At 63.1% G+C, this 22659-nt stretch overlaps 2 protein-coding genes across 2 annotated transcripts; both read left to right on the forward strand.

Annotated features, from left to right (window-relative positions):
• Positions 1-2815: 2815 nt before the first annotated feature.
• On the forward strand, positions 2816-8790 carry LOC135328601 (scavenger receptor cysteine-rich type 1 protein M130-like; the record flags this gene model as incomplete). The annotated part of the gene is made up of 13 exons (XM_064513482.1): positions 2816-2843; positions 3363-3683; positions 3853-4167; positions 4312-4620; positions 4860-5174; positions 5474-5785; positions 5864-6184; positions 6458-6844; positions 7120-7257; positions 7603-7698; positions 7961-8044; positions 8348-8476; positions 8666-8790. Coding segments are annotated over 13 exons (2880 nt in total), but the record flags the coding sequence as incomplete, so codon positions are not given.
• Positions 8791-15275: 6485 nt separating this feature from the next.
• LOC135328602 (scavenger receptor cysteine-rich type 1 protein M130-like) lies at positions 15276-21250 on the forward strand (the record flags this gene model as incomplete). The annotated part of the gene is made up of 13 exons (XM_064513483.1): positions 15276-15303; positions 15823-16143; positions 16313-16627; positions 16772-17080; positions 17320-17634; positions 17934-18245; positions 18324-18644; positions 18918-19304; positions 19580-19717; positions 20063-20158; positions 20421-20504; positions 20808-20936; positions 21126-21250. Coding segments are annotated over 13 exons (2880 nt in total), but the record flags the coding sequence as incomplete, so codon positions are not given.
• Positions 21251-22659: the final 1409 nt, after the last annotated feature.

Consider the following 22659-nt stretch of genomic DNA (forward strand, 5'->3'; position numbering starts at 1 on the left):
CTGGGAATTCCCCTGCCCTTGGGTGAGGGCTGCTGCCACAACTTAGAGGAGGCCCAAGAGACCTGCAAGGCATTGCTGGGCTGAACTGCTTTGCTGGTACAGCCAGCCACGAGCACAGGTCCCCTTGACCCCCCCAGTCCACCTAGCTACCTACTGCAGATGCTGAAGCAGCCACCCTTCCAGGCGTTGTGTGGGAGGGAAACAAGGGGGCAGGGCTGGGGCCGTGCCTGATTCACTGGACCTGAAAAGGACAGAGATCAGAAGTGCATCCTCCTATGTCCCCAGTGACTGCAGGGGGAGAAACAAGCCATACAGGGCGGGGATTGCAAGTGCAGGCTGGACTGAACCATCCTGGGCGCTGTCTCCCTCTGCCCTCCCAGTTCTGCACCAGCACCTGCACTAGCAGGGAGCAGGGCCTGATAGCTCAGCAGTGGCAGTGCCACCTCAGGCCAATGCCGCACAGGGTAAAGAAGCTCTTTGTGTCAGGAAGGCCTTGAAGTGGCCAGAGCTTTCCAGATCCTTTTGCCTTGGGGTGACGTTTCAGTGCATCTGCACAGGGCCGACAGCGTGGCACGACTGAAGCTGCCCTGCGCTCTGCCTTGTGTTCACGGAAGCACAGAAGCACACAACGGCAGAGGTTGGAAGGGACCTCTGGAGATCATCGCGGCCAATGCCCCTGCCCATGAGGGTCATCTAAAGCCCATCACCCAGGACCCTATCCAGACGCCTCTGCAATGCCTCCAAAGATGGAGACTCCACGACCTCCCCAGGAAACCTGTTCCCGGGCTCCGTCACCCTCACAGGAAAGAAGCTTATCCTGCTGGGCAGACGGAACTTCCTGGGTTTCAGGTTGTGCCCGTTGCCTCTTGTCCTATCGCTGGGCACCACTGAAAAGCTCTTGACACCCTCCCTTCAGATATTTATGCCCACTGATAAAGATTCCCCCACAGCCTTCCCTTCTCCACCATGAACAGGCCCAGTTCTCTCAGCCTTTCCGCGTGTGACAGATGCTCCCATCTCTTAAGCATCGTAGGAGCCAAATGGGCCTTGACATTCCGAGCCCCATCCTTGCCTGCTTGGACAACATCCCTCCATTTCTCCCACATTTCCTGAGGCTGGCTCCACACCAGCCCTTCCTCAGCTTTTGGCAGTTCTCCTTAACCATGGTGTCAAACAGGTGTCACATAGCATTGGTGTGCTGTTAGAGTAGCCCTACTGACAAGGAGCTCCTAAGAAATCGAGCTCCATTTCAAGCTGACTGTGCTTCCTCTTGCTTTAGAGTACAAACAGAAATGCAGAGCACACATGATAAGAGAGTTCTTGCAGGCAGTCTTGATTCTCATGCACTGCTGGACCCTCCTCTCCTGCCTGAGCCCTTTCCCTAAGCACAGCAGCCTGGGAGACCTTGTTGGCAAAGCTCCTGCTCCCTTCCTCCTCCTCTATGTGCCCTTTTTCACTGGAGTTCGGGTCAGCTTATCCAGGCCACCCTCCTGAGACATCAGCTCATCTCCTGAGCCTCACGACAGACCACTCTTGTGCTCGGCGGAGGCTCTCCTTCATTCCCTGCTTGCTGCTCTGCCCTCGGGCAGATGCTGGGGAGGTTAAATGTGATGACCACAAAGGCAAAGCCCTGCCAGGGACACCACCCATGCAGAGCAATGTTAACCTGGGGGAGGTCTCCACTCCTGGCCAGACTGTCCCCTTGACCAGCAGGCTCAAGGGAACCAACACCGGTCTCCCATGACCCTCAGATTTGTCCAAGAGCCTCTCAGTTGCTCTGGATTTGCTCCAGGTCTCTGTGGCAGTGGCACTGCAAAGAGATACTGATACACAGAAGCCTAGCGTTATCGTACTCTGAAATGCAGCTGGCTGAGCAGAAACAGAAGCAGGTGGTGAGATGCTGGCTGTTCAGCAGGCCCAGCAGGTGCGTGTGCCCTGACACAGAGCAGCACTCGGGCTGCTGCTGCTGCTTCCGCGTGGGGGCTGGTGTGCAGTGGGGGAATCACCTCCTTCCTACCTCAGCGCTGTATGGGGCGAGCGTGGCTGTGTGGGGGCTCACAGGCTGAAGGGCACACACCTGCAGGCAACTGGGCAGCGCCTCCATCTGCCCACAGGCCACTGTGAGGGGCCCAGGCCCTCCTGCCAATGTGCCATGGAGCCTGGGGCTGGGCTTGACTTGGTGCCACGCTGGAGCTTTCTAGCCCAGAGCCAGCCCCAGTGCCTGCCCCATGTGGAGGGCTGCAGTGCGGAGGGACCTGGTGCCAGAGGTCAGCCCCACAGCAGCAAGGAGCCTGCAGCAGATGCTGCCCGCAGCACAGGACAGTCCCTGTCAAGGAAGGGCTCTTGTCATGCTCCCTGGCACAGTGTGACACACCCAGACCCATGCGGGATCAGGCATAGGAAGGGCCCGCACACCCTGCACCCACTGCAGCACCCAGGTGGGGAGCCCTGCTCAGATCATCATCAGGCTCCCCACGGGGACAGCCAGGCAGGCACCCACCCACTGGTGGGGAGCGCATGATGCCAGAAGTGGAGCCGAGACGCATATATGGGCATGCACGGGGATGGAGAAGGTTATTGGAGGCTGGGGCTCCGTCAGATGGGAGATAACCCTCCTGATAACATCTCAAAAGGTGCCTAATGCCGTTGATTGGCTGCCCTGGCAGCGGGGCCTGCGCTTCTGCCTATATATTGCCCCCCCCACCACAGCAGTCTCTGGTGGCCCAGGAGGCGAGCGGGTGCTGGGGGCTGCACTGTGGGGCAGGAGGTGTTTGGGATGGCCACCATCAGCCAGCTCCTTGCCAGCGCACTGGGGCTGCTGCTGTGCGTGCAGCTCTGCAGGGGTGAGTGCCTGCGGGCTCCCCGGGGCTGGAGCTGCCTGCCCTCATGCCGAGAGTGGGAGGCAGCCCTGGGGTTGGGGAGGCCACCGTGGGGCTGGGGTGGCCACCATGGGTCTGTGCGTGACCTGCTGGGAGGGCTTCCTAGGGACACCAGCGGAGACACCCCACCCAGGCAGCCCTCGGGGACTCGCAGTGCCTGCGCTGCGCTGGGGACAGGGCTTATGCCAGTGGGGCCAAACACTGAGCACATGTGGCAGGACATGTGCTCTGCTGTGTTCACCTTGCATCGGGTGCCGGACATTCAGGAGAATGTCCTGCAGTGCGCCGAGGCTTTCCCCCCCAACAGCCATAAATCGGGACCCAAAAGCCAGGCCCGCAGTGGGGAGTGGAGGCCATCAGGGCAGGGAACAGCTGTGGGACAGAGTCCCCCAGCCAGCCTGGTAGGGCAGGCTGTGCCAGGTGCCCGTGGCACCATGCTGGGACTCCATGTCCTCCTTTGTGGTCCCACATGGGCACCCACAGGCACCGGGGAGCTGCGACTGGTTAACGGAGGCAGCCGCTGCGCCGGTCGGGTGGAGATGAAGCACGAGGGCCAGTGGGGCACCGTGTGCAGCTATGACTTCGACTGGGATGTCCGTGGGGCCTCCGTGGTCTGCAGGCAGCTGGGATGCGACACCGTGGCCAGGGCCTCCCCGTACACCCCATTTGGGGCTGGGACTGGCCGGATTTGGCTGCAACCCTTCTTATGCCGTGGCACTGAGACAGCACTCCACAACTGCCCCCACTTCGGCTGGGGCCAGCACTACTGTGGCCATGACACAGATGTTGGGGTGACGTGCTCAGGTGAGGGTTTGGGTGACCGTACTGTGGTGCAGCCCCTTGGCTGCTCACGGTTGGGAGCTGGCATGGCCATTACCAGGGACTTCCCAATGGGGACTCCCTGGGCACAGATGGGGTGCAGGAGTGGGCTGCAGTGCACCACACTCATGCCCTGAGGGCACCTCTAATGCAGATGCTGTGGAGCTGAGGCTGGTGAATGGAGGTGGTCCCTGTGCAGGCAGAGTGGAGGTGAAGCTGCGGGGCCAGTGGGGGACGGTGGCAGATGATGGATGGGACATGGAAGATGCCGAGGTGGTGTGTCAGCAGCTGGGCTGTGGCTCGGCCAAAAGCACACATGGCTGGACCTACTTTGGGAAAGCATCTGGACCAATTCATCTGGTTCGAGTTGACTGTCACGGGGATGAATCTGCCCTCTGGGAATGCACTGTCCAAGGGTGGGGGCCATACACTGGCCCCCATGACTGGGATGTTGGCGTGGTCTGCCAAGGTAAGAGCTGTGGTGGTCACGGCCCAGGCTTTCTCGCAATTGGGGCCGTCTGTGCCAGCACCATGGCTCTGGTGGCAGCCCCTCCACAACCCCCCAGCGTGTCCCAGGGACCCCCAAGAGATCCCAGAATCTCTCCTCCGGCAGGGTTTGTGCGGCTGGTTGGCGGAGACGGTGCCTGCTTGGGCCGCGTGGAGGTCAGGCAGGGCCGAGCCTGGGCCACCCTCTGCAAGGCCCACGTGGACCTCAACACCGCCCATGTCATCTGCAAGGAGCTGGGTTGCGGAGCAGCTCTGGCCATCACTGGGGCGGCACGCTTTGGGGCAGGAGCTGGGCCCATCTGGGACGGGGGCTTTGAGTGTGCAGGCAACGAATCCCTCCTGTCTGCCTGTGCCCGCAGGCTGCCCCATGGCCAGGGCTGCACCCACACCAGTGACGCTGCCATCATCTGCTCCCGTAAGAGAGCAGGGCACGGGACAGAGGCTGCAGCGGGAGGCGGGGGAGACGGGTAGCAGGGACAGGGGTGCCCTGGGCAGGGACGGGGCAGGGAGGCTGCGGGCTGGCTTGTGGCAGTCCCTAGGGGCACGAGAAGGCAGCGGGGTGTGGGAGGCAGAGGGCTGCCATGCCTGCATGCCCCCACCATTGCAGAGCAGGGGACAAGAGCCTTCATCTCCAGCGTCTTTTCTCCCTCCCAGCCTACACAGGCTTCAGGCTGGTGAACGGCAGCACAGAGTGCACAGGGCGGGTGGAGCTGGAGGCACGCGGCACCTGGGGCTCCCTCTGCGATGCCGGCTGGGACATGCCCGACGCCCAGGTGCTCTGCCACCACCTCGGCTGCGGCTTTGCAGCCTCTGTGCCTCGCAGAGTGTATTTTGGGACAGGGAGCGGCCCGCTGTGGCAGGACACATTTCACTGCAGCGGGACCGAGTCCTACCTGGGAGAGTGCCCTGCCACGGTGCTGGGGACCCCCGCCTGCTCACTGGACCACGCTGCTGCAGTCAATTGCTCAGGTGCGTGCGGGGCAGGTGGCGTCAGACAGGAGGGCCTGCTGTGGGGAGGGGACCCAGCACCCCAAATGGAGGGGTGCCCCTCCTTCTCACTGCCAGCAGGAGCTGTGGGGCACAGGGCCCATGTGGGGAAGCAGGGCCATGTCAGGGCAGGAGGAGGGCTGAGCACACACACACGGCAGCAGGCACACGGGCAGGAGGAGGGCAGTGGGGCCGTGCTGTCCCCCGGCAAGCCGTGGGGCTTCTTGGCACCCCACGGTCCCCACAGCGTCTCAGGACATCTCCCCTCTGTGTGGGGCCAGGTGGAACTGAACCCCTGCGGCTGGTGGATGGGGAGAGCCGCTGTGACGGGCGCCTGGAGGTGGCCCTGGGTGGGGCCTGGGGCCGAGTCCAGCAGTGGGACGACAGCGGTGCCAGCGTGGTGTGCCGGCAGCTCCGGTGCGGCACGGTGCAGAAGGCCTACACCGCCCCAGTGCTGCAGCCAGGCTCGAGTCCCCTGGGGCTGAGCGGGCTCTGGTGTGCAGGCACGGAGACCCACCTGGCCCAGTGCAATGCCACGCTGCCCAGCGCCGTGCCATCGGGCCACACTGAGGAGGCGGTGGTTGTGTGCTCAGGTGAGTGTGCCAGGAAGGGCCCCGGGGTGCCGCAGGGGCCTGAGTGGCTGCCCCATCCCGGGCTGTCTCTGGCTGCAGGGAGCCGGCGGGTGCGGCTGGCAAGCGGCCCTGGGCGCTGTGCTGGGAGAGTGGAGGTCTACGTGCAGGGGGCCTGGAGCCATGTCTGTGAGGATGCCTGGGACCTCTGGGATGCCACCGTCGTCTGCCGCCAGCTGGGCTGCGGCAAGGCCCTGGCAGTGCCCGGCTCAGCCCGCTACGGCCGGGGCTCGGGGCCAGTGTGGCTGGGCGCTGGCGGGTGCTCTGGGGCCGAGGCGACACTCTGGGACTGCCCGGCCCCGGCCCCAGCCCCAGGGCAGCGTGGTTGCAAGCAGGGTGCTGGCGCAGCAGCCGTTTGCTCAGGTCAGTGGCATCCTCCACCGGGGCCAGAGGTAGCAGGGCTGTGGGACTGGCCGTGGTGCCAGCCCTCCCCACCGGCCTCCCTGACCAGCTCCCCACACCCTGGGCACTCCCGGGGAGCGAGATGGTGCCTTTGCCCCACTGCCCCAGCGTGTCCGCTGCTTGGGGTGCTTCTCTTGGTGCCTCGGGGAGGTGGGTGGCGTGGTCGTAAGAGTGGGGGTGTTGCCCAGCCCTGGCTCAGCTGTGCCCCGCCCCGCTCATGCTATCCCCTTGCAGAGCTCACAGTCCTGCGGCTGGCGGGTAGCAGTGGCTGCACTGGGCGCCTGGAGGTCTTCTACAATGGGACGTGGGGCAGCGTGTGCGCCAATGGCACCAGCCCCGCCACAGCCGCCGTGGTGTGCCAGCAGCTGGGCTGCGGGGCCACGGGCCGACTGGCATCTGCCCCAGCAACCACACAGGGCTCAGGCCCTGCGTGGCTGGCCTGGGTGCAGTGCGAGCTGGGGACCGACTCCCTCTGGCACTGCCCCTCGGCACCCTGGCAGCTGCAGCCCTGCGACTCCCCTGGGGACACCCACATCACATGTGACGGGGACCCTGGCGGCACCAGAGTGACTCCCACGCCAGCCAGGGCAACTGGATGCCCAGACGGCACAGCTTGCACAGGTAGCTTTGCCACCGTAGTGGCCCCAGGGACCCTCCAGCTCGGGCTGGCGCAGCCCAGTGGAGGGGGAGCAGCTCTGGCAAGGAGACCCCAGCTGCCGAGCACTGTCACCCCTCGGCTTCATGCAGGGGTTGGCCCTTCGGCCCAGGGGTGCCCTCCTTGGCCTCCCTGTCCCTCAAGCTGCTCCCCTGCATCCTCCCATGCATCCACAGTGATGCAGGATGGGACAGGGTCCCCAGCCTCCCTCCAGCTCTGCCGTGTTTTGGTGTCCTCACAGGTGCCCACAGGAGCCCTGCGGGGGGTGCTGGGGCCATGGCAGTGCCCACCATCCTCTGCATCATCCTGGGGACCCTGCTCTGCCTGGCCCTGGGGGCTCTCGCCATGCAGGCATGGTGTGCCATGGCTCGGCACAGAGGTGGGTCGCACCGGGGTTCTCCGGGGCTGAATCTACCAGGACGAGGCGCCAGGGCAGAGCCAGTCAGGGCTGGGGGCCACTGATGGCTCCCGGGACTGCCTGGCCATGGGGCGGCCCGGCTGCACAGGCTGGGGACAGGCACAGCATTGGAGGCCAGGAGGCCAGTGCTGAAAGAGGACAGGACGCAGCGCAGCACGAGGGCCAGGCAGGGGCACCAGAGCCACTCAGCAGATGGGGCACAGCAGTGGAGCTGGGCCACAGGGATATTGGGGGCACAGCTGGTGACCCCCACCATCCCATGTGCTGTGCCCATGGCCTGGGGTTATGGCTGCCCTTGCTTTCCAGGCCCTGGCAGAGCTGGGGACACAATCTCTGAGGCCGTCTATGAGGAGCTCGACTACACCCTGACGCCGGAGTACCAGGAGGTGCCCAGTGGCTCAGGTGCGTACACCCTGACTCCCGTGGGAAGAGGCCAGCCCAGCCCGGCACCTCTCCCTGGGGAAGGAGGTCTCTGCGCTGAGGCCCCCACGCACCCGCTGCAGCAGCTGTGCTGGGAGCCCAGCCATGTGCTGACCACGGGGAGCTGGAGTGCAGGGCCGTATCCTGGCCCCTCACAGTCCCCGCTGTGCGGTGAGGCTGTCCTGCCCAGGGTGCTGGCTAGGCCGTGGGACTGGGCAGCCTCTCCTAACGCCCCATCCTCCAGGCTCTCCATCGGAGGGCTCAGCTACAAAGCTGCCGTATTACACCAGTGACAGTGTGGAGGTCAGCAGCCCCGCGACAGCAGCAGGTACGGGGCCGGAGTGCAGGGCCGTGCTGCAACGCGCCCAGAGGTGCAGCCCTCGTGCCGCAGCCAGTGCCAGCAGGGGCCTCACATGGTGCCTGTGCAGCATGGCCACGTGGCCCTCGGTTATTTTCTGGGCCAACACTCGTGGCTGGGGATGAGCCTCTGGGCTGCTGGCTCCATCCGAGAGCTGGCAGCCCCATGCAGCAGGCCTGGCCCCCATGTCGGCACCCGCAGCTCCTTGGCCAGTGGGGGCTGGCACAACACGTCCCTGCCCTGGCCTTCGTTTCACTGCCCTGTCTGTTGCAGACACCCCTGCCCTGCCCAGGCATGGCCCCCCGGACGGGTATGATGATGCTGCGGCTGTCCTGCACCCAGGAGAGGCCGCTTCTCCAGGGTCAAGCAACGGAGATGTTTCTGAGGTTGCAGTGCTGGAAGGTAAGAGGTGCCGCAGCCTGCACAGCAGCACTGGCATTCCCAGCACTGTGCCATCCCGCCGGGAGAGGTGGCTCCCCCGTGCTCTACTGCGGCGGTGGGTGGTGCCTGGGCATGGCGGGGACCACTGGCCTGGACCTGGCAGCCGGGGGATGAAATGCCCCCTAGAGGCACCGGCCATGCTGTCCGCAGCGGGGAGCCGGCCCTCGCTGAGCCACCTGGAGCTGCCAGGAGCCACGACAGATGCACCAGCTTCAGCGCCCCAAGACATGGGCTACGACGATGTTGGTGTCAGTGGCCCCAGGACATCACTGTGAGCATGGCGGGGCCGCGCTGTGGCAGTCCCTGAGGACACACACGGTGCCATGGGGATCTGCCCCCATGAGCCACAGGCCAGCCACAGCAGGCATCGTCTGTCTCACTAACGGCCCACTCGGGCTGGCCAGGGACTATGGGCACCATGGAGATGTGTCTCCATCATCCCCCCCACGCAGCCCTCCAGGCGCTGCCTGAGTTTGTGCTTCCACTGTCCATTTCTCTCTCTTCTATTAAAAAAAATAAAAAAATGTTTGGAGCCTCGGCCCCAAGGTGAGGCCTTTGGGCACATTGCTATATCCCGGGGGTGGCTGGGGCGGACAAGGAGCATGTCCTGCTCAGAGTGAGCTCTGTTGCATGGAGCCAGTAACTCTCCTGCCGGCCTCACACGGCTCCAGTTAATCGCTGTTGCTGCTACGGGTCTTCCGCCCGCACTGTCCTAAGCCGAGACGCCTCCCTACATGGCACCCTGGCTGCTGTGGCCCTCATCCGCCCCAGAGCAGCGCTGCACCAGGTCGACATTTGCCATTGCTGGTGGTGCACACTGCCCATAGCAGGGACTGCAGTGGAGCGAGCGCTGCTCTATAGAAAGAGCCAAGCATGGGCAGCGCCGCCCGATGCAGCAGTGGTGGAGCAGCTGGCAGGCTTCCTCTCCTCGCTGGAGGTTTCCCTTGCTGTAAGGCAGGCCTGCAGCCCAAACACAAGGGCAGGACAACAGTGTGACAATTGGAGATGTCTTGGAGGGAGGCTATGGTCTGCCTTCCTGCCTGCCACCTAGTAAAAGACCCCATCTGGGAGAGCAGGGCAGATGCTTTGTCTCCTTGATTGGAGGCATCACTGGGCACCAGTGAAAAGAGTCTGGCCCCATCCTCTTCACAAACTCCCTTCACATAGTTATACCCATCAATAGAGACCCCCCGCCCTCAGGCTTCTCTCCTCCACCATGAACAGGCCCAGCTCTCTCAGCTTTTCCTCGTATGATACATATTCCCATTCCTTCAGCATCATAGGAGCCCTTTGCTGCACTTGCTCCAGGAGCTCCGTGTCTCTCTTGTCTTGGGGAGCTCAGAACTGCACATAGCACTCCAGACGTGGCCTCCCCAGGGCTCAGTAGAGGCACAGGATCACCTCCCTCCACCTGCTGACAACGCTCTGCCTAATGCAGCCCAGCATACCCTTGGCCTTCTTGGCCACAAGGGCACAGTACTGGCTCACGGTCAGCTTGCTGTCCACCAGGCCTCCCAGGTCCTTCTCTGCACGGCTGCTTTCCAGCAGGTCAGCCACCACCCTCTACTGCTGCAGCGGGTATTCCTCCCCAGGGGCAGGCCTCTGCACTTCACCTGATTCAGCTTCATGAGGTTCCCCTCTGCCCATCTCCCCAGACTGTCGAGCTCCCTCGGAAGGGCAGCACAGCCCCCTGGGCTATCAGCCACTCCTCCTGGTTTTCGATCATCAGCACACTTGCTGTGGGTGCACTCTGTCCCCTCATCCACGTCACTGAGGAAGAAGATGAACAGTACTGCACCCAGCATGGACCCCTGGCAGACACTGCCAGCTACAGGCTTCCAACGAGACTTTGTGCTGCTCATCACAATCCTCTGAGCTCTGCCAGACAGCCAGTTTTCAAGCCACCTCACTGTCTGCCCATCTAACCCACACTTCCTCAGCTTGCCTGTGAGGATGTGATGGGAGACAGCGTCCAAAGCCTTGCTCAAGTCAAGGGAGACAACTTGCCCTGCTCTCCCCTCATCTACCCAGCCAGGCGTCCCATCCTAGAAGGCTCTCACGTTGGTTAAGCATGATTTCCCCCTTTGGGAATCCACACTTGCTACTCTGGATCTGGAAAAGTCAGCCTCTCTTGAGGCTTTCTCCCTGCTCTCCAGGGCCTGGGATATGCGGAGGGCCCGTCTTTGCAGGAAAGACTTTAGCAAAGCAGCATTTAGGATCTCTGCCTTTCCAACATGCTTTGTCACCAGGGCCCTTTCCCCGGTCAGCAGTGAGCCCACAACTTCCCTTCTCCTCCTTTGGTTATTGATGGATTTAAAGAAGCCCTGCTTGCTTCACATCCCTCAACACATTAAACTCCAAAGGGGCCGGGGTCTCGGCCTGGACCTTTTGAGCCCCATCCTTCCTACTCGGACAACATCCCTCTATTCCTCCCATGTTTCCTGAGGCTGGCTCCACACAAGCCCTGCCTCAGCTTTTGGCAGTTCTCCTTAACCATGGTGTCAAACAGATGTCCCCTGGCATTGCAGTACTCTAAGAGTAGTTCAGGAAACCACAAGTGTAAGCCAGACACATGCAGCCTCAGGCAACAAGCAAGCTAACGCTGCTGTTACTGTGGCACGGCTGTTTCAACCTCATGAAGAAGGACAAGCGCCACACACCACTGTGCTGCTGGGAGCTGCAGGGATGGGAAAGACAATGACAAGGAGGAAGATCACCGTGGAGTGGGCAGGAGCAGTATAAAGATACACAGTTTGACTATGTTTTCTACCTCAACTGGAAAGAAATCAGCCCCACTACAGCAGGGAGTGCAGCACACTTGATTTCCAAGCTCTGTCATTGCCCCTACTTGGACTCTTCCATCTGGGCTGGACCAGAAGTGCCTCTGCCTGGAGCCAGCACTTGCACTCGCTCCTCTGGCCTTCACGGTCTGGGTGGTATTTTTTGACAGGCACAGCCCACATGGAGCCATGAGCCACCTGGGCCCTGCATGGCCAATGCCTTTTGCTCAGACAGCAAGCAGGTCCTGCGGTGTCCTAGTGGGATGCAAGTACGGAGTTGCACTCTCTGGACTTGTGCACCCCCGAGCTTAAGAGAAACCTGAAACGAGAGCTCAAGGCCCCTGTGACCTTCTGCCCAAACAAGAGCTGGCACAGAGCCTGGCTTTGATCAGAGTGGTTCAGGTGGGCCCTGTGGGACTCCTGCCACGTGCTTAACCCTGGCTCCCGTTCCCTGATTCAGCGCTGGAAAGCACTGAAACACAGATATGGTTCACCTGAGCAGACACTGAGACAGGACAACCAAAGTCTCCCCCTGTCACCTGCACTGCCCTGGGTGCACCATGGCTGCTTGGAGGCCAGTGTGGCAAACCCCGTGAGCTGTGAGGCTTTGGATACCTTCTGCCTCTTTTCCCCAGAAGCACCAGGGCAGTGAAAGCCATGGGCAGGGAGTGGGCATGGCAGCAGGGCTGTGGCCGTGCAGGCCCCCTGAGGTCAGATGCTGTGGGGCCGGGACAGTGTGTTGCCATCGAGGTGGACCATGCCGTGTGGTCTCAGGCAGCATTGAATACCTAGGGTCATTTTAGCAGTTCCTCTCCTTTTCCAGCTTGATTGAAAGATTGAACACATTGGGATTAAAGGAAGAAACGCAGCAGCAGTTGGCTGCACTCGAGGGAAGAAGGGAATTTTGCTGCTGTCATACCGGTGGGGGAGGACGGTGTCGTTATGGATGGGGGTGCTTTGAATCTCCACGCTCAGGCACACTAGATGCCTGTTGTGCTGCAGCTGGGGAAAAATGTCCCCACGTGGCAGCGGGGCTGTCTGGGCAGGGAAGGATTCCCACCAGCTGTGAAGCAACTGTGAGCAGGTGCTGGCCACCTTCGTTCCTGCCCTGGCAGAGGGCTCCCGGATGTCGGATGGAGGGTGCATTCCGAGGCGGAGCGAGGTGCTGGGAATTCCCCTGCCCTTGGGTGAGGGCTGCTGCCACAACTTAGAGGAGGCCCAAGAGACCTGCAAGGCATTGCTGGGCTGAACTGCTTTGCTGGTACAGCCAGCCACGAGCACAGGTCCCCTTGACCCCCCCAGTCCACCTAGCTACCTACTGCAGATGCTGAAGCAGCCACCCTTCCAGGCGTTGTGTGGGAGGGAAACAAGGGGGCAGGGCTGGGGCCGTGCCTGATTCACTGGACCTGAAAAGGACAGAGATCAGAAGTGCATCCTCCTATGTCCCCAGTGACTGCAGGGGGAGAAACAAGCCATACAGGGCGGGGATTGCAAGTGCAGGCTGGACTGAACCATCCTGGGCGCTGTCTCCCTCTGCCCTCCCAGTTCTGCACCAGCACCTGCACTAGCAGGGAGCAGGGCCTGATAGCTCAGCAGTGGCAGTGCCACCTCAGGCCAATGCCGCACAGGGTAAAGAAGCTCTTTGTGTCAGGAAGGCCTTGAAGTGGCCAGAGCTTTCCAGATCCTTTTGCCTTGGGGTGACGTTTCAGTGCATCTGCACAGGGCCGACAGCGTGGCACGACTGAAGCTGCCCTGCGCTCTGCCTTGTGTTCACGGAAGCACAGAAGCACACAACGGCAGAGGTTGGAAGGGACCTCTGGAGATCATCGCGGCCAATGCCCCTGCCCATGAGGGTCATCTAAAGCCCATCACCCAGGACCCTATCCAGACGCCTCTGCAATGCCTCCAAAGATGGAGACTCCACGACCTCCCCAGGAAACCTGTTCCCGGGCTCCGTCACCCTCACAGGAAAGAAGCTTATCCTGCTGGGCAGACGGAACTTCCTGGGTTTCAGGTTGTGCCCGTTGCCTCTTGTCCTATCGCTGGGCACCACTGAAAAGCTCTTGACACCCTCCCTTCAGATATTTATGCCCACTGATAAAGATTCCCCCACAGCCTTCCCTTCTCCACCATGAACAGGCCCAGTTCTCTCAGCCTTTCCGCGTGTGACAGATGCTCCCATCTCTTAAGCATCGTAGGAGCCAAATGGGCCTTGACATTCCGAGCCCCATCCTTGCCTGCTTGGACAACATCCCTCCATTTCTCCCACATTTCCTGAGGCTGGCTCCACACCAGCCCTTCCTCAGCTTTTGGCAGTTCTCCTTAACCATGGTGTCAAACAGGTGTCACATAGCATTGGTGTGCTGTTAGAGTAGCCCTACTGACAAGGAGCTCCTAAGAAATCGAGCTCCATTTCAAGCTGACTGTGCTTCCTCTTGCTTTAGAGTACAAACAGAAATGCAGAGCACACATGATAAGAGAGTTCTTGCAGGCAGTCTTGATTCTCATGCACTGCTGGACCCTCCTCTCCTGCCTGAGCCCTTTCCCTAAGCACAGCAGCCTGGGAGACCTTGTTGGCAAAGCTCCTGCTCCCTTCCTCCTCCTCTATGTGCCCTTTTTCACTGGAGTTCGGGTCAGCTTATCCAGGCCACCCTCCTGAGACATCAGCTCATCTCCTGAGCCTCACGACAGACCACTCTTGTGCTCGGCGGAGGCTCTCCTTCATTCCCTGCTTGCTGCTCTGCCCTCGGGCAGATGCTGGGGAGGTTAAATGTGATGACCACAAAGGCAAAGCCCTGCCAGGGACACCACCCATGCAGAGCAATGTTAACCTGGGGGAGGTCTCCACTCCTGGCCAGACTGTCCCCTTGACCAGCAGGCTCAAGGGAACCAACACCGGTCTCCCATGACCCTCAGATTTGTCCAAGAGCCTCTCAGTTGCTCTGGATTTGCTCCAGGTCTCTGTGGCAGTGGCACTGCAAAGAGATACTGATACACAGAAGCCTAGCGTTATCGTACTCTGAAATGCAGCTGGCTGAGCAGAAACAGAAGCAGGTGGTGAGATGCTGGCTGTTCAGCAGGCCCAGCAGGTGCGTGTGCCCTGACACAGAGCAGCACTCGGGCTGCTGCTGCTGCTTCCGCGTGGGGGCTGGTGTGCAGTGGGGGAATCACCTCCTTCCTACCTCAGCGCTGTATGGGGCGAGCGTGGCTGTGTGGGGGCTCACAGGCTGAAGGGCACACACCTGCAGGCAACTGGGCAGCGCCTCCATCTGCCCACAGGCCACTGTGAGGGGCCCAGGCCCTCCTGCCAATGTGCCATGGAGCCTGGGGCTGGGCTTGACTTGGTGCCACGCTGGAGCTTTCTAGCCCAGAGCCAGCCCCAGTGCCTGCCCCATGTGGAGGGCTGCAGTGCGGAGGGACCTGGTGCCAGAGGTCAGCCCCACAGCAGCAAGGAGCCTGCAGCAGATGCTGCCCGCAGCACAGGACAGTCCCTGTCAAGGAAGGGCTCTTGTCATGCTCCCTGGCACAGTGTGACACACCCAGACCCATGCGGGATCAGGCATAGGAAGGGCCCGCACACCCTGCACCCACTGCAGCACCCAGGTGGGGAGCCCTGCTCAGATCATCATCAGGCTCCCCACGGGGACAGCCAGGCAGGCACCCACCCACTGGTGGGGAGCGCATGATGCCAGAAGTGGAGCCGAGACGCATATATGGGCATGCACGGGGATGGAGAAGGTTATTGGAGGCTGGGGCTCCGTCAGATGGGAGATAACCCTCCTGATAACATCTCAAAAGGTGCCTAATGCCGTTGATTGGCTGCCCTGGCAGCGGGGCCTGCGCTTCTGCCTATATATTGCCCCCCCCACCACAGCAGTCTCTGGTGGCCCAGGAGGCGAGCGGGTGCTGGGGGCTGCACTGTGGGGCAGGAGGTGTTTGGGATGGCCACCATCAGCCAGCTCCTTGCCAGCGCACTGGGGCTGCTGCTGTGCGTGCAGCTCTGCAGGGGTGAGTGCCTGCGGGCTCCCCGGGGCTGGAGCTGCCTGCCCTCATGCCGAGAGTGGGAGGCAGCCCTGGGGTTGGGGAGGCCACCGTGGGGCTGGGGTGGCCACCATGGGTCTGTGCGTGACCTGCTGGGAGGGCTTCCTAGGGACACCAGCGGAGACACCCCACCCAGGCAGCCCTCGGGGACTCGCAGTGCCTGCGCTGCGCTGGGGACAGGGCTTATGCCAGTGGGGCCAAACACTGAGCACATGTGGCAGGACATGTGCTCTGCTGTGTTCACCTTGCATCGGGTGCCGGACATTCAGGAGAATGTCCTGCAGTGCGCCGAGGCTTTCCCCCCCAACAGCCATAAATCGGGACCCAAAAGCCAGGCCCGCAGTGGGGAGTGGAGGCCATCAGGGCAGGGAACAGCTGTGGGACAGAGTCCCCCAGCCAGCCTGGTAGGGCAGGCTGTGCCAGGTGCCCGTGGCACCATGCTGGGACTCCATGTCCTCCTTTGTGGTCCCACATGGGCACCCACAGGCACCGGGGAGCTGCGACTGGTTAACGGAGGCAGCCGCTGCGCCGGTCGGGTGGAGATGAAGCACGAGGGCCAGTGGGGCACCGTGTGCAGCTATGACTTCGACTGGGATGTCCGTGGGGCCTCCGTGGTCTGCAGGCAGCTGGGATGCGGCACCGTGGCCAGGGCCTCCCCGTACACCCCATTTGGGGCTGGGACTGGCCGGATTTGGCTGCAACCCTTCTTATGCCGTGGCACTGAGACAGCACTCCACAACTGCCCCCACTTCGGCTGGGGCCAGCACTACTGTGGCCATGACACAGATGTTGGGGTGACGTGCTCAGGTGAGGGTTTGGGTGACCGTACTGTGGTGCAGCCCCTTGGCTGCTCACGGTTGGGAGCTGGCATGGCCATTACCAGGGACTTCCCAATGGGGACTCCCTGGGCACAGATGGGGTGCAGGAGTGGGCTGCAGTGCACCACACTCATGCCCTGAGGGCACCTCTAATGCAGATGCTGTGGAGCTGAGGCTGGTGAATGGAGGTGGTCCCTGTGCAGGCAGAGTGGAGGTGAAGCTGCGGGGCCAGTGGGGGACGGTGGCAGATGATGGATGGGACATGGAAGATGCCGAGGTGGTGTGTCAGCAGCTGGGCTGTGGCTCGGCCAAAAGCACACATGGCTGGACCTACTTTGGGAAAGCATCTGGACCAATTCATCTGGTTCGAGTTGACTGTCACGGGGATGAATCTGCCCTCTGGGAATGCACTGTCCAAGGGTGGGGGCCATACACTGGCCCCCATGACTGGGATGTTGGCGTGGTCTGCCAAGGTAAGAGCTGTGGTGGTCACGGCCCAGGCTTTCTCGCAATTGGGGCCGTCTGTGCCAGCACCATGGCTCTGGTGGCAGCCCCTCCACAACCCCCCAGCGTGTCCCAGGGACCCCCAAGAGATCCCAGAATCTCTCCTCCGGCAGGGTTTGTGCGGCTGGTTGGCGGAGACGGTGCCTGCTTGGGCCGCGTGGAGGTCAGGCAGGGCCGAGCCTGGGCCACCCTCTGCAAGGCCCACGTGGACCTCAACACCGCCCATGTCATCTGCAAGGAGCTGGGTTGCGGAGCAGCTCTGGCCATCACTGGGGCGGCACGCTTTGGGGCAGGAGCTGGGCCCATCTGGGACGGGGGCTTTGAGTGTGCAGGCAACGAATCCCTCCTGTCTGCCTGTGCCCGCAGGCTGCCCCATGGCCAGGGCTGCACCCACACCAGTGACGCTGCCATCATCTGCTCCCGTAAGAGAGCAGGGCACGGGACAGAGGCTGCAGCGGGAGGCGGGGGAGACGGGTAGCAGGGACAGGGGTGCCCTGGGCAGGGACGGGGCAGGGAGGCTGCGGGCTGGCTTGTGGCAGTCCCTAGGGGCACGAGAAGGCAGCGGGGTGTGGGAGGCAGAGGGCTGCCATGCCTGCATGCCCCCACCATTGCAGAGCAGGGGACAAGAGCCTTCATCTCCAGCGTCTTTTCTCCCTCCCAGCCTACACAGGCTTCAGGCTGGTGAACGGCAGCACAGAGTGCACAGGGCGGGTGGAGCTGGAGGCACGCGGCACCTGGGGCTCCCTCTGCGATGCCGGCTGGGACATGCCCGACGCCCAGGTGCTCTGCCACCACCTCGGCTGCGGCTTTGCAGCCTCTGTGCCTCGCAGAGGGTATTTTGGGACAGGGAGCGGCCCGCTGTGGCAGGACACATTTCACTGCAGCGGGACCGAGTCCTACCTGGGAGAGTGCCCTGCCACGGTGCTGGGGACCCCCGCCTGCTCACTGGACCACGCTGCCGCAGTCAATTGCTCAGGTGCGTGCGGGGCAGGTGGCGTCAGACAGGAGGGCCTGCTGTGGGGAGGGGACCCAGCACCCCAAATGGAGGGGTGCCCCTCCTTCTCACTGCCAGCAGGAGCTGTGGGGCACAGGGCCCATGTGGGGAAGCAGGGCCATGTCAGGGCAGGAGGAGGGCTGAGCACACACACACGGCAGCAGGCACACGGGCAGGAGGAGGGCAGTGGGGCCGTGCTGTCCCCCGGCAAGCCGTGGGGCTTCTTGGCACCCCACGGTCCCCACAGCGTCTCAGGACATCTCCCCTCTGTGTGGGGCCAGGTGGAACTGAACCCCTGCGGCTGGTGGATGGGGAGAGCCGCTGTGACGGGCGCCTGGAGGTGGCCCTGGGTGGGGCCTGGGGCCGAGTCCAGCAGTGGGACGACAGCGGTGCCAGCGTGGTGTGCCGGCAGCTCCGGTGCGGCACGGTGCAGAAGGCCTACACCGCCCCAGTGCTGCAGCCAGGCTCGAGTCCCCTGGGGCTGAGCGGGCTCTGGTGTGCAGGCACGGAGACCCACCTGGCCCAGTGCAATGCCACGCTGCCCAGCGCCGTGCCATCGGGCCACACTGAGGAGGCGGTGGTTGTGTGCTCAGGTGAGTGTGCCAGGAAGGGCCCCGGGGTGCCGCAGGGGCCTGAGTGGCTGCCCCATCCCGGGCTGTCTCTGGCTGCAGGGAGCCGGCGGGTGCGGCTGGCAAGCGGCCCTGGGCGCTGTGCTGGGAGAGTGGAGGTCTACGTGCAGGGGGCCTGGATCCATGTCTGTGAGGATGCCTGGGACCTCTGGGATGCCACCGTCGTCTGCCGCCAGCTGGGCTGCGGCAAGGCCCTGGCAGTGCCCGGCTCAGCCCGCTACGGCCGGGGCTCGGGGCCAGTGTGGCTGGGCGCTGGCGGGTGCTCTGGGGCCGAGGCGACACTCTGGGACTGCCCGGCCCCGGCCCCAGCCCCAGGGCAGCGTGGTTGCAAGCAGGGTGCTGGCGCAGCAGCCGTTTGCTCAGGTCAGTGGCATCCTCCACCGGGGCCAGAGGTAGCAGGGCTGTGGGACTGGCCGTGGTGCCAGCCCTCCCCACCGGCCTCCCTGACCAGCTCCCCACACCCTGGGCACTCCCGGGGAGCGAGATGGTGCCTTTGCCCCACTGCCCCAGCGTGTCCGCTGCTTGGGGTGCTTCTCTTGGTGCCTCGGGGAGGTGGGTGGCGTGGTCGTAAGAGTGGGGGTGTTGCCCAGCCCTGGCTCAGCTGTGCCCCGCCCCGCTCATGCTATCCCCTTGCAGAGCTCACAGTCCTGCGGCTGGCGGGTAGCAGTGGCTGCACTGGGCGCCTGGAGGTCTTCTACAATGGGACGTGGGGCAGCGTGTGCGCCAATGGCACCAGCCCCGCCACAGCCGCCGTGGTGTGCCAGCAGCTGGGCTGCGGGGCCACGGGCCGACTGGCATCTGCCCCAGCAACCACACAGGGCTCAGGCCCTGCGTGGCTGGCCTGGGTGCAGTGCGAGCTGGGGACCGACTCCCTCTGGCACTGCCCCTCGGCACCCTGGCAGCTGCAGCCCTGCGACTCCCCTGGGGACACCCACATCACATGTGACGGGGACCCTGGCGGCACCAGAGTGACTCCCACGCCAGCCAGGGCAACTGGATGCCCAGACGGCACAGCTTGCACAGGTAGCTTTGCCACCGTAGTGGCCCCAGGGACCCTCCAGCTCGGGCTGGCGCAGCCCAGTGGAGGGGGAGCAGCTCTGGCAAGGAGACCCCAGCTGCCGAGCACTGTCACCCCTCGGCTTCATGCAGGGGTTGGCCCTTCGGCCCAGGGGTGCCCTCCTTGGCCTCCCTGTCCCTCAAGCTGCTCCCCTGCATCCTCCCATGCATCCACAGTGATGCAGGATGGGACAGGGTCCCCAGCCTCCCTCCAGCTCTGCCGTGTTTTGGTGTCCTCACAGGTGCCCACAGGAGCCCTGCGGGGGGTGCTGGGGCCATGGCAGTGCCCACCATCCTCTGCATCATCCTGGGGACCCTGCTCTGCCTGGCCCTGGGGGCTCTCGCCATGCAGGCATGGTGTGCCATGGCTCGGCACAGAGGTGGGTCGCACCGGGGTTCTCCGGGGCTGAATCTACCAGGACGAGGCGCCAGGGCAGAGCCAGTCAGGGCTGGGGGCCACTGATGGCTCCCGGGACTGCCTGGCCATGGGGCGGCCCGGCTGCACAGGCTGGGGACAGGCGTGGCGGTGGAGGCCAGGAGGCCAGTGCTGAAAGAGGGCAGGACGCGGCACAGCACGAGGGCCAGGCAGGGGCACCAGAGCCACTCAGCAGATGGGGCACAGCAGTGGAGCTGGGCCACAGGGATATTGGGGGCACAGCTGGTGACCCCCACCATCCCACGTGCTGTGCCCATGGCCTGGGGTTATGGCTGCCCTTGCTTTCCAGGCCCTGGCAGAGCTGGGGACACAATCTCTGAGGCCGTCTATGAGGAGCTCGACTACACCCTGACGCCGGAGTACCAGGAGGTGCCCAGTGGCTCAGGTGCGTACACCCTGACTCCCGTGGGAAGAGGCCAGCCCAGCCCGGCACCTCTCCCTGGGGAAGGAGGTCTCTGCGCTGAGGCCCCCACGCACCCGCTGCAGCAGCTGTGCTGGGAGCCCAGCCATGTGCTGACCACGGGGAGCTGGAGTGCAGGGCCGTATCCTGGCCCCTCACAGTCCCCGCTGTGCGGTGAGGCTGTCCTGCCCAGGGTGCTGGCTAGGCCGTGGGACTGGGCAGCCTCTCCTAACGCCCCATCCTCCAGGCTCTCCATCGGAGGGCTCAGCTACAAAGCTGCCGTATTACACCAGTGACAGCGTGGAGGTCAGCAGCCCCGCGACAGCAGCAGGTACGGGGCCGGAGTGCAGGGCCGTGCTGCAACGCGCCCAGAGGTGCAGCCCTCGTGCCGCAGCCAGTGCCAGCAGGGGCCTCACATGGTGCCTGTGCAGCATGGCCACGTGGCCCTCGGTTATTTTCTGGGCCAACACTCGTGGCTGGGGATGAGCCTCTGGGCTGCTGGCTCCATCCGAGAGCTGGCAGCCCCATGCAGCAGGCCTGGCCCCCATGTCGGCACCCGCAGCTCCTTGGCCAGTGGGGGCTGGCACAACACGTCCCTGCCCTGGCCTTCGTTTCACTGCCCTGTCTGTTGCAGACACCCCTGCCCTGCCCAGGCATGGCCCCCCGGACGGGTATGATGATGCTGCGGCTGTCCTGCACCCGGGAGAGGCCGCTTCTCCAGGGTCAAGCAACGGAGATGTTTCTGAGGTTGCAGTGCTGGAAGGTAAGAGGTGCCGCAGCCTGCACAGCAGCACTGGCATTCCCAGCACTGTGCCATCCCGCCGGGAGAGGTGGCTCCCCCGTGCTCTACTGCGGCGGTGGGTGGTGCCTGGGCATGGCGGGGACCACTGGCCTGGACCTGGCAGCCGGGGGATGAAATGCCCCCTAGAGGCACCGGCCATGCTGTCCGCAGAGGGGAGCCGGCCCTCGCTGAGCCACCCGGAGCTGCCGGGAGCCACGACAGATGCACCAGCTTCAGCGCCCCAAGACATGGGCTACGACGACGTTGGTGTCAGCGGCCCCGGGACCTCGCTGTGAGCACGGCAGAGCCGCACTGCGGCAGTCCCTGAGGACACACACGGTGCCATGGGGATCTGCCCCCACGAGTCACAGGCCAACCACAGCAGGCATCGTCTGTCTCATTAACCGCCCACTTGGGCCGGCCAGGGACTATGGGCACCATGGAGATGTGCCTCCATCATCCCTCCCGCGCAGCCCTCCAGGCGCTGCACGAGTTTGTGCTTCCACTGTGCATTTCTCTCTCTTCTATTAAAAAAATAAAAAAATGTCTGGAGCCTCGGCCCCAAGGTGAGGGTTTCGGGCACATTGCCATATCCCCAGGGGTGGCTGGGGTGGACAAGGAGCATGTCCTGCTCAGAGTGAGCTCTGTTGCACATAGCCAGTAACTCTCCTGCTGGCCTGGCACAACTCCAGTTAATCGCTGTTGCTGCTGCAGGTCTTTCGCCCGCACTGTCCTACACTGGGATGTTACCATGCACGGCACCCTGACTACTGTGGCCCTCACCCGCCCCAGAGCAGCTCTGCACCAGGTCGACATTTGCCATTGCTGGTGGTGCACACTGCCCATGGCAGGGACTGCAGTGGAGCGAGCGCTGCTCTATAGAAAGAGCCAAGCATGGGCAGCGCTGCCCGATGCAGCAGTGGTGGAGCAGCTGGCAGGCTTCCTCTCCTCGCTGGAGGTTTCCCTTGCTGTAAGGCAGGCCTGCAGCCCAAACACAAGGGCAGGACAATAGTGTGACAAGTGGAGATGTCTTGGAGGGAGGCTATGGTCTGCCTTCCTGCCTGCCACCTAGTAAAAGCCCCCATCTGGGAGAGCAGGGCAGATGCTTTGTCTCCTTGATTGGGGGCATCATTGGGGACCACTGAAAGCAGTCTGGCCCCATCCTCTTCACACACTCCCTTCACATATTTATACCCATCAGTACAGACCCCCCGCCCTCAGGCTTCTCTCCTCCACCATGAACAGGCCTAGCTCTCTCAGCTTTTCCTTGTATGATACATATTCCCATTCCTTCAGCATCTTAGGAGCCCTTTACTGCACTTGCTCCAGGAGCTCCATGTCTCTCTTGTCTCGGGGAGCCCAGAACTGCACATAGCACTCCAGACGTGGCCTCCCCAGGGCTCAGTAGAGGCACAGGATCACCTCCCTCCACCTGCTGACAACACTCTGCCTAATGCAGCCCAGCATACCCTTGGCCTTCTTGGCCACAAGGGCACATTGCTGGCTCACGGTCAGCTTGTTGTCCACCAGGCCTCCCAGGTCCTTCTCTGCGTGGCTGCTTTCCAGCAGGTCAGCCTGTGGCGAACAGATGAGTGAACTTTTGCCTTAAACATTTCTTGGTACATAAGGTGCAAGCAAACCATAACCTCAAACAAGCCACCTGTTCCCAGCGGAAACAGGACTGAGCTGCTGCGACCCCCGAAAT

This window comes from Dromaius novaehollandiae, chromosome 5 (genome assembly GCF_036370855.1).
Source record: "Dromaius novaehollandiae isolate bDroNov1 chromosome 5, bDroNov1.hap1, whole genome shotgun sequence".
Taxonomy (NCBI): domain Eukaryota; kingdom Metazoa; phylum Chordata; class Aves; order Casuariiformes; family Dromaiidae; genus Dromaius; species Dromaius novaehollandiae.